We start from the raw sequence: 10,843 nt of genomic DNA, 5'->3' as shown, positions 1-10,843 counted from the left end.
AATGGCTGGGAATCTGGGCAGACAGCTGGCCAATGGCCTCCTGGGCTGACCACTTAGTCCAGGAGACCAAGATCCCCCCCCATGCCAAACTGGTCTTCAGGGCCACGTCTGGCAACTTGGCTCTGGGGGGGAGGGAGGAGGAGGGAAACTCTTCCCGTATTCATACTGGACCCCCTGCAGCGGTGTCTTTTCTTACTAATACTCATTTTTATAACCGCACGGGTGCAAATATACTTTTTAAGCATTATCTAAAAATGTTCTTTATTCTAGACGGTTCCTAGGAAAGGAAACGGAATACCAAAGTTTTGGAGGATAACACTCAAAAGTCAGTCTTTATGGACGTGACTTTCCGTACTGACTCCAAGCCGAAATCACAAACAATTCATATATATATATATATATATATATATATGTATGTATATATGTATGTGTATATATATATATATATATATATATATAGTATATAGTATATAGCCCCTGTCATGTATTACCTCTCCCCTAACCCTCTGTCTCTTCTATCCCCTCATCTCCCAATCCTGATCCATTATCTTCCCCTAATTTAACCCTCTTTACCCTCAGTTCCTAACTCGGTAGGCACCAAGATTGACCTCCTGCCCCAACAGACCACCTTCCAGCTCCTCAGTGAAAGACAACCTCTGGGTCCCCGTTCAGCAAAGAACTACAACCAGCACACCTGCTGACTATTGCTTGATGGCCCCTCTCACCCCCACCAAATTGTGGACTGTTGCATCATACAGGAATCGGCCTCAGCAAAACTCCCAGCTCAAACACACTATATGGTCTCGTAATGCAGCAAAGCATCTCTCAAACTCAATTCCAAAGCCTGTGAATCGAAAAGTATCTTGGCTTTTACTCCCCACAAGAATATATCAAAAGACTTAATTGGGAGTCTTATATTGCCTATGGAAGCTCAATACCTGTATAACAATACATCTTAAGATGTGTATTCCTAAATATATAAGTAGCCTCCTCCACCACTTGTTTTATTCGAATATCTTTTCTTTTTAACTCAGTTTTATTTATTTGTTCTATTTTAATATATACATTTTTTCTTTATCCTTACCATTTTTGGTGCTGCTTGGTACAAAAAGCCTTGACTGGGATAAAAGCTCAGAACAAAACCAGAGGACAGAGCCTGTGTGTGCAGCCTGTCATCCTTACCCAGAATAGCACCAGCAACACAGTATGACACCATACGTTTTTGTATGGGCACAGTAAAAAAAAGGGGAAACCATAGACACAGAAACAAGATCTTATCTTCTAGGGATAAGAACTCACTTTTTATAGCAGAAGGATGCCTCCCATCCTGAACATGTGTCATGTGGATACAACCAGTCCCCAGGAGATTGGACAGTGTTAGTACAACCCGAAACTCCAGATCCCTGACATAGAAATGATACAGCTCCGGGCAACACCACTAGGAACTAAGCTCCATTGGGAGATTTATAACACTACTCTGGCACCAACTTGTGCCAGTTTTGATATGACAACGAGGAAAGGAAAACTTGACCTAAGACCAGGCTCTCCTATCACATCACCTAACACTAAATGGAAATGAGAAGAGATATCGTTCTTTGAACTGTGAAAAATAAGAGCACCAACAACAGAAAACTGACTTTGACAACCGTGACTGAACAGAACCTACCTTGGGACTAATAAGGAAAACCCTACCCTAGGCTGTAGCCCAGGACACATAAACAACAACAACAACAACAACAATAACAACAAGATGTCTTATTGCAGAGGTCCAACTTGGACAACAGAGACTGAGCAGAACCTTTGGATCTATAATATCCTAGGCTTCGGCTTAGGAACTGAACGAAAACAGGGAGCAAGTGTTACAGAAGACTGAACACAACAACAATAATGGATAGGAACCTCTAGAACCTAGAGACTCTATCCTAGACCCTGACCTATAACCCCCGCAAATATCAAGATCGCTAGCTACAGTGGCTTGATTTTCTCACACACAACCGAGGGGAAACTTTCCTGGCATCACAAAAAAGCCTTTGGGATGGGGTAATGAGTATATATGGAGCCATGGGTTGATCCCATGATGGTATACTTCAAGGATGGAGAAACCTGAATCTCTTAGGCCACGGGAATTCCCTTTCTTCTCCAATGCTTACTGTGCCTATGCAAAAAAAAAAAAAAAAAAAAAAAAAAAAAGTGGGGGAATGCCAAACCCTACCACTCCAGCACCCATACTTTTCTTGTTTTGTTTTGATTTCTTAGCTTTTGACTTTATTATTTTTTCTCTTTTTTCTTCCACTTTTCTCTTCCTTTTTCACTCTTGTGGTTATTATTTAGAGATTTATTTTTATTTTTATTTGATGGGTTCATTTATTTTTCTTTTTTCTTCCATTTTTCTTTTCTTTTTTTTCTCTCTCCTTTCTTTTTTTTGGTAGTTGTCACCAAATTTTTTTCTCTCTTTTTTCTTGTCCTTTTATCTCCAATGATGGTGGAATAGATGCTCAATCTACAACAAGCTGTAAAGTGGAGACCAGTTGCACTAGCAATCTGGGGGGTAGAGGAGGGAGATATGGGATGCATACTGGGAACAGGGGCGGAGGGTGGTGGGAATGCCCCGCATTCATTGTCACTATGTACCATACATGATGCAGTGAAAGATTTGTAATGCACTTTGGTCACAATAAAAATAAAAAAAAAAAGCTTATCCTTAATATTAATTTTGTTTATATATTTTAAATATAAAACTTCCACATATTTGTATAATAGAACAGGTTGAAGACAATATTGCCAACATTTATTTGGCAATAATAAATGGAATGAATACATGTGTTGTTGTTGTTATTATTACAATAATTATTGTGTTTGGGCCACATCCAGGGATTACACTGATATGCTCTCAAGGATCACTCCCAGCAGTGATTGGGGGGCACTGTATGTAGTGTTGGGGATTGAACCTGAAAGCATCTTACTTGCTGAACTATCTCTTTGGCCCCAATCAATGCATTTTAAAAAGTTTATTTTTCTTTAGAATGTGAAACTTGTAAACAGTATTACAAGTCTCCATAAGATATAGCATCCATTTACATGAAAGCATCAAGGCTGGAGAGATAGCTCAGCTGGCTGAGCACATGCTTTGCATGCAGGAGGATGGGTTTGATCCCTGCTATTCACTGCATAATCCCCGAGCCCTGCCAGGAATCACCCCAAAGCACTGAGCTTCTAGTAGCCCCTGAGGTACCTTTGATGTGACAGCCAAACTAAAAAATAAAGAGAAAGTTACTTTCATTACTTTCAATGGTGGGAATAGTAATCTTTTCAGTCAAGTGTGTTTCTCTCTTATTTTTTTTTTTTTCCTTTAGTGGAATGAAACAGTCGAGCTATTTCGCACTAGGATGCCATTGCGGAAACATCGCTGCCGTTTCAAAAGTTACGATCGTTGCTTCACAGCAGGGGAGGCCGTGGACTGGTTGCATGAGCTGCTGCGCTGCAGTCAGAACTTTGGCCCGGAGGTGACCCGCAAACAAACAATTCAGCTGCTAAAAAAATTCCTCAAGAATCATGTTATTGAAGACATCAAGGGAAAGTGGGGCCAGGAAGATTTTGAAGACAACCGTCAGTTGTACAGGTAACAGATAAGTAAGCTGGGAAGTTGAGGAATCTGGGCACCATCTGTGAATTTTGTGTTTTTTTGGTGTTGGAGATTAAGCTGAGGGCATCAGATTCTGGAGTCAAGTCCTCTGCTACTGAGCTGGATCCACGGCCATTGTTGAAAGTTCCTGGTGTGAAAGACTTTACCGTGTCTAGTAAAGTGAAATTCTGCTTGTCCTATGTTGAGTCAGGAACTTAATGCTTCTTCTAATGACATGGATTGCGATGATTCTTGGTACCACACCACACAGCATCACTGAGCAGTCTTGAATTGCTGTGACTTTTCAGTAGGGAATTTTTCAAGCCATTAAGAATTAGTTGTGGTTTTGGTATCAGGGCCACTCCTGGTCGTGCTTAGAAGCTACTCTGGGCTCTGTGCTTGGGGTCACTCCCAGCAGTGTTTGGGTGACTGTTGATAGTACAGATTGAATCTGGGTCCCTGCGTGCAAAATGTGTAATGAAGCCCTTCCAGCTGTTCCTCCAGACCCTGTCTAGAGAACATGCAAGAGTGAAATTGCAGTTCTGGTTTGGGCCTTTTTTAGTAACAACAAGATGCATGTTTAGGTCAGTCATAGAGTGTGTTTTGTTTCTAAGCAGAGCTTGGAGCCCATAAGATAAGTTGTGATAGAAGTTTCTGATTTCTCATCTCAATTCCAGCAATGTGTGTCTGCTTTTCCTCATTTCTGCTCACATTTTACTGCTCTCTTATGGTTTATCTCTTAACCTCTAGAGAATTTTAGGAAAAACAGATATTTCTCTGCTTGTTTACTTTCTTGTTAACTTTTTGTTTTTGCATGTTAGGCTGTTTTATTCTTAGAGATGAAGGTGCCTGTCTAAGATTTAAGAAAGGGGAATACGGAATAAGGAAATGGGAAGAGAAATAAAGTCACATGTGTGCAGAAAGGAGGAGTTGTTGAGTTGAAGAGAGGCCAAGTAAAGTACAAAGAATATGAGGATGAAAAAAACAAATGGTGTGTGTGTGCGTTTGCTAAGGATCTTGCTTTGTAATTGGCTGGTTTTTGTACACATATGGTCGCCCTGAGCAGTTCCAGGCATGATCTCTGAGCTCAGTCAGGAGTAAGCCCTGACCTCTGCCTGTGTGGCTCTAAACACTCTCACTCCCTCATCCCCCAAATGAAGGAAATGGAGAGTTTGGAGTTATAATGTTTATTTCTTCAGCTACTACAAAAATGTAAGGAATGCTCTTTTGACACATTCAGTGAGGGCTGTTTTAGATAACTGGACACTTGGTATTGGACAGAAGAAACCTGAGTTTTCCTTGAATGGCTTCTTGGCTCCTTGGTCTAAGTGCTGAAAACAGAAGAGCTGAGAGGGTGATTGCCAGTATTAGCCAGGCTAATTAATATTAATTAATATTAGTATTAGTAAAGCTAAGACTAGACTGTGCTGTATGTTTAAACTCTTGTCTCATGGACTCTCACCAGCAATTACCAGTTTCTATATGTCACAGTTATTATTTGAGCAGTTAATTGTCTCTGTTTGACAGTTATTTCTGACTTTGCAGCTTTTAATTAGGGTCTCAGGTAACCTTTGTTCAGAAACCTAGAGTGCTTATTAGTGTTCAGCAGTGGAAACTCTAACTCTAGTTTCACATGCTACACTTTATTGGATATCCTTAAGTATCTGTTTCTCTGGGAAACTCTAATCACTTGTATCCCATCATATTTTGACTAAAACATTTCTGAACGATTCTTTGCACAAGTAACTTCCAATCTGTTCTGCTGTGGACCTTAAATTGGCTACCTCCTGCAGAGCCCCCTGAGACTTCAAGGGTCCTCAGGAGAGTGAAATGGGGACATGCTTTAGGAGCTGATCATCCAACATTGGCTGTCAGACTATGTTCATTTTTACCATAAAGACTATTCACATATGCCCCTTACAGAAGTAGATAAATGAAGACAAATGAAATGTATTTATTAAATAGTAATTCTTCCTTTTACCCCACCCTTCTACATTCTATGTAGAATATTGTATAGGAGACAGTTATTTTCTTTCGTCATTCACTACCTGAAAACTCATAGCTTCCTGCTTTCCTAAGTGGAAGTTCTGCAAATTAACCATGGAAATTTGCCAATTTCTCAGATTAATCTAGGTAGAAATTATTTAGACATAGAAATTATTTGCTAAGGAGCATGTGCCTCGAATTGAGAGGGAGTTAAGAGTGTAAGGCAGCTGTTGCTTCGACTCGTATAGCTTCTGGTGTAGCTTCTGGTGTAGGGGAGCCTCAAGGCTCCCATCTGTGCTTCAGGGAAGGTGGGAGCACTGCCCTTCCTGTTGTTTCCAACTGCTTTTTGTAGTTGAATTGCACAGCCATCTATTTATAGAGAAAGCATATTGGGAGTTAGAGGCAGTTAGCAAAATGAAGAGTCCCTAAGGTGGAAAATTCTGGAACATAAATATCAAACTTTATAAAAGAGGAACTTTTACCATAAAGACTGGAACAAACCACCAAGAATTCTTGCTGATTGTACTGTTGTTAAAAACAAAACAAAAGAAAACAAAAGAAAAATCCAGGAGCCAGAGCAATAATATAGTGGGTAGGGTATTTGCCTTATATGCAGCTATCTTAGTTGATTCCTGGCTCCCCATATGGTCCCTTGAACCTATAGGGGTATTTTCTGAGCCCTGAACCAGGAGTAAGTCCTGAGTGCTGCCAGATGTGGCCCCTGAAAAAAAACAAAACCAAAAATGAATAACAGAAACAAAACATGATCTCTTAACAATGCTGCATATATATATATATATATATATATACACACACACATATATATATGCATGTGTGTGTACATATATATATATATATATATATTGCACAATTGTACTATTTTGAAAAGAAAAGGAAAGAATTCTTGCTGAGAAGGAAACAAAATTTTGAGTATCTGATTTGCCAAACTTGTCATCTATTTTTGTTTTCTATTCAAGTAACATTATTATCCTACTTTTTAAAGATTAGGAAATAATAAATGCTAATTAGGAAATAATAAGTTACTAGTTTTATCTAGGTAACTCAACCAGTGGCAGAGGAACCAGGATTTAAGTGGTCTCTTATCTCCAAAGCCTATATTCTTTTTTTTTTTGGCCACACCCGGCGGTGCTCAGGGGTTACTCCTGGCTGTCTGCTCAGAAATAGCTCCTGGCAGGCTCGGGGGACCATATGGGACACCGGGATTCGAACCAACCACCTTTGGTCCTGGATTGGCTGCTTGCAAGGCAAACACTGCTGTGCTATCTCTCCGGGCCCAAAGCCTATATTCTTGGGATTTGTCAGACTGCTTCCATTTCCACCATGTGAGGTTGACTTAGCTGATAAAAGCAAGCTGATGGGTGAGTGTTACTAGTAAACATACATAATAATAAACAAGAAATATTTGTACATTTGACACATATTTATATGATATAGAATTTATAGAATTCCAGTTAGAACTATTTAGTACACATCAAATGATCAACTGTAATTTAAAAGTTCTCAGTGGTGATAAGGTAAACATAAATGGCTTATATATATAAAATAGCATGTTATGTATAGTTTTATGGGACTGTGAAGTAGAGTAAACTACATGAAATATGAAGGCATTGATTCAGAGATTTTGTTGAGGAAACAGAACACTTCATGACATTGAAACTAGAGGCATCATCAAGGATTCAATGCCATTGACCAAAGAAATGGAAACAGATAATTAATGGGACTACATCAAACTAAGAAGCTTTTGCAGTACAAAAGAAATGATGAACAAAATAAAAACACACCCCATAGACTAGGTGAAAATATTTGCCTACCACATATCTAATAAAGGGCTATTTTTTAAAGATAGATAAAACACTGGTAGAAAAAACAAACAACCATATCAAAAAATGGGGGAAAAGATGAAAAGAGAGCAGCTTCTTCAAAGAAGACTTAGATGGCCAAATGGTATATAAAAAAATTCTCTGCTTCGCTATCATCAGGGAAATGCAAATTAAAACAACATTGAGATACCATTTTACACCAGTGAGATTGTCATATATCACAAGAAACAAAAACAATTCTGTCATTCACTGCTCGTGGGAGTATCATTTGATCCAGCCTTTTAGATAAGCAATATGGATGCTTCTCAAAAAACTAGAAAATGTGGGGCTGGAGCTATAGTACAACCAATTATTTACAGCCAACCTGAGTTCCATTCCCGGCCTCTCATATGGTTCCCTGAGCCTGCCTGCCTGCCAGGAGTGATTCCTGAATGTAGAGCTGGGAGTACATCCTTAGCACCATTGATGTGGTCCCAAAACAAAAATAAACAGAAAACTAGAAAGTGAGCTTTCACATGACTCAGCTATTCTACTTCTAGGCATCTAGAAATAGAGCTCCAAAACTATTTAGAAATAACATTTTCTCTCCTGTGTTCATTGCAGTGCTGTTCATAATAGCCACAATCTGGAAAAAAAACACAACTGTTCAAGAACTGACTTAACTACACAATAGAATACCACACAGCTATAAGAAAAGATGAAGTCATGCAACTTGCTTCTTTGTGGATAGTTCTGGAGGGTATCATGTTGAGCAAAATTAGAGGGAGAGGGACAAATACAGAATGAGCCCTCTCAGGTGTGGAATATAAAGAAATAAAGTAGAGGTATAAACGCCTAAAGGTAATAGAAACTTTAAACTGGTCATTAGCAGAAAGCTTACCACAGGGGGAGGAAGCAAGGTGAGGAAGAGGAAGAAGGAGACACGGACAATGATGGAGGGAAATGGATACTCTTGGAGAGGGTGTGGTACTAGGAATGTGTTGTGCACGGACACATAAAACAGTATTGTAAGCCATAGTGTCTAAAATTAAAAAAAAATTAAGTCATTAAGAAATGATTTTAGTAGTGTTGGTTTGCAAGATTATACATTTTCAGAGTATAGTTTCAGGCCTCTTGAAATGTATATTACCATTTCACCATTCCAACCACCAAAGTACCAGTATATCTTCATTACAATGCATTGCATCCCTTGAACCTTTTAGCACCTTCTTCATTTTCCTCCTAGTAATCTCAGTTCTGCAGTCAGTATCCAAGTTGTTTTCATTTGCCTTATTTGGTTTATTTTCATATCTGGCTATTTTTCATTGAGCAATAAATAAAGGAGGAGGTCATGCATTTTTCAAATCAGTATTTGTGTCTTTTGATATCTAGGATTGGAATTGTTGGATTGTATGGTAGATCAGGTTTTTTTTTGTTTGTTTGTTTGTTTTTGTTTTTGGGCCACACCCGGTGACGATCAGGGGTTACTCCTGGCTATGCGCTCAGAAGTTGCTCCTGGCTTGGGGCACCATATGGGAGGTCGGGGGGATTGAACTGCGGTATGTCCTAGGCTAGTGCTGGCAAGGCAGACACCTTACCTTTAGCGCCACTGCGCTGGCCCCTAGTTTTGATATCTTGAAAAACTTTGATATTAAGGTTCAGTCTCTAAGGCTGAACTTTTTTAGAGGGTTCTTTAGAGGCTGAACCAGTTTATTGCCAACAGGGTGGAAGGGATCCTTTTCCTCCACATCCTTCCTGGCATTAGTTGTTTCTGGTCTCACTGATATGAGGCATTCTCACGTATGTGAGATGTTAAGTTATTGTAGCTTTGATTTACATAATCATAAATTATAAAGATAAAGATATTACAGATAATAAATGAAAAAGCATTTTCTTATGTGTCTGTTTGCCCTCTTTCATGAAGCAGCTGTTCAGCTGTTTACCCCATTTTTCACTGGTTTGGTTTGCTTTCTTATTGCTTAGTTTTGTATTCTTATATTTATACTGGATATATAACCATGTTTATGGTGTGTGAATGTGTTCTTCTGTTCAGTTTGCTGTCCTTTGTTTTTGTTTGCTTTTTTATTGGACCACAACCCAGCAGTGCTCAGGGCTTACTCCTGGCACTGTGTTCAGAAAAATGCTCCTGGCTGGCTTGGGGAGATCATATGGGATGCCAGGGATTGAATCTGGGTCCGTCCCAGACCTGTAGCATGTAAGGCAAACACTTTACTGACCTACTGCTGTGTTATCACTCTGAGCCTGTCCATTTGTTTTAATGATACTTTTTTTTGAGTGTGCGAAAGCCTTTTATTTTGATTTAATCCTTTTTGTTTATTTTTGCTTTTGTTTCTCTTATTGTCTGAATATATTCTTAAATTTAAAGCATGGAATGTTTTGTCTTTGTTAATTTTAATGTATTTTATGATTTAGCATACAAAATATCTCAAAATGTAAATCAGTGATGTTCAGCCTTCTTATACCTGCAGACTGGTGATTGAAACTAGTGATGTCTGTTTTATTGAGTAATGTCACTGTTTTCTCAGTCCTTTAAAATCTTCTTTTAATTAAAGTAACTACATTATAACATTACACATTACACATAAAGTAATTGCATTATAGCATTATTTAATTTTCAGGTGAATTTTCATAGTTCTTAATTAATAAAAAGGCATAGTAATAAAACAGTCTGGTTTTACTGCTTGCTAAATAAAATCTCAATGATGCAGGCTGAAGGGATAGACACTTAGATCAGTGGCATTGTTGAAGTCCAGAAGCCCAAATAACCAATTAAAATTTGACAAATGTGAAAAGCAATTTAAAGAAAAATAAATTCTTTCAGCAAATGTGTTGAAACAATTGGATATCAATTTGTATTTGACAAAAGTGAAAAAAACTAAACCTAAGCTCCATATTTTATTTAAATAAGGCAATTCATGTCACACCCACATCCCATAGCCACTGCCCTGTCATTTCATCAACAAGCTCCATAGACTCATAGGTACATTGATCTCAGCTGAAAACTCTGGGGTGCCCCTAGGAAGGGAGCAGGTCAAGTCTCTGCCCTTTGGAAGCTTTGGAAGCTGCACCCACATCCTACAGTTGTCCCCTCCCCCCATGCCAGTGCCCAACTTCACCACTTCACAGCTAAATCTTGGCAGACACCAAACTAACCAAAATGGCAGGAACCATATTTGCCTGCGTATAAGACGAATGGGCGTATAAGACGACCCCCTAATTTTGCAGTTAAAACATAGGTTTAGGCCTATATTCGCTGTATCAGACAGAACGTTCCTGTGCTGCAACTGTATGTACCACAGTGAGCCAATCACAACAAGCAAAGGTTCAAAGGTTATACTGTAATAGACTTCCTCTCTGACTCTGGCCAATCTGAGCAGGCTTTTGACAGTGTAGA

General features: G+C 39.0%; 1 protein-coding gene across 1 annotated transcript in view; it reads left to right on the top strand.

Moving 5' to 3' along the window:
• Window positions 1-3,204: 3,204 nt before the first annotated feature.
• Window positions 3,205-10,843, top strand: part of DEPDC1B (DEP domain containing 1B) — a 63,949-nt gene continuing 56,310 nt past the window's right edge. The window contains exons 1-2 of the mRNA XM_049768791.1: window positions 3,205-3,228; window positions 3,354-3,619. Of these exons, the coding sequence (XP_049624748.1) occupies window positions 3,387-3,619 (233 nt within the window). The 5' untranslated portion in view covers window positions 3,205-3,228; window positions 3,354-3,386. The remainder of the gene's footprint in view (window positions 3,229-3,353; window positions 3,620-10,843) is intronic.

This window comes from Suncus etruscus, chromosome 2 (genome assembly GCF_024139225.1).
Source record: "Suncus etruscus isolate mSunEtr1 chromosome 2, mSunEtr1.pri.cur, whole genome shotgun sequence".
NCBI classification, from domain to species: domain Eukaryota; kingdom Metazoa; phylum Chordata; class Mammalia; order Eulipotyphla; family Soricidae; genus Suncus; species Suncus etruscus.
The sequence above is the reverse complement of the archived record's forward strand: the minus strand, read 5'-3'. Positions and strand labels throughout refer to the sequence as shown.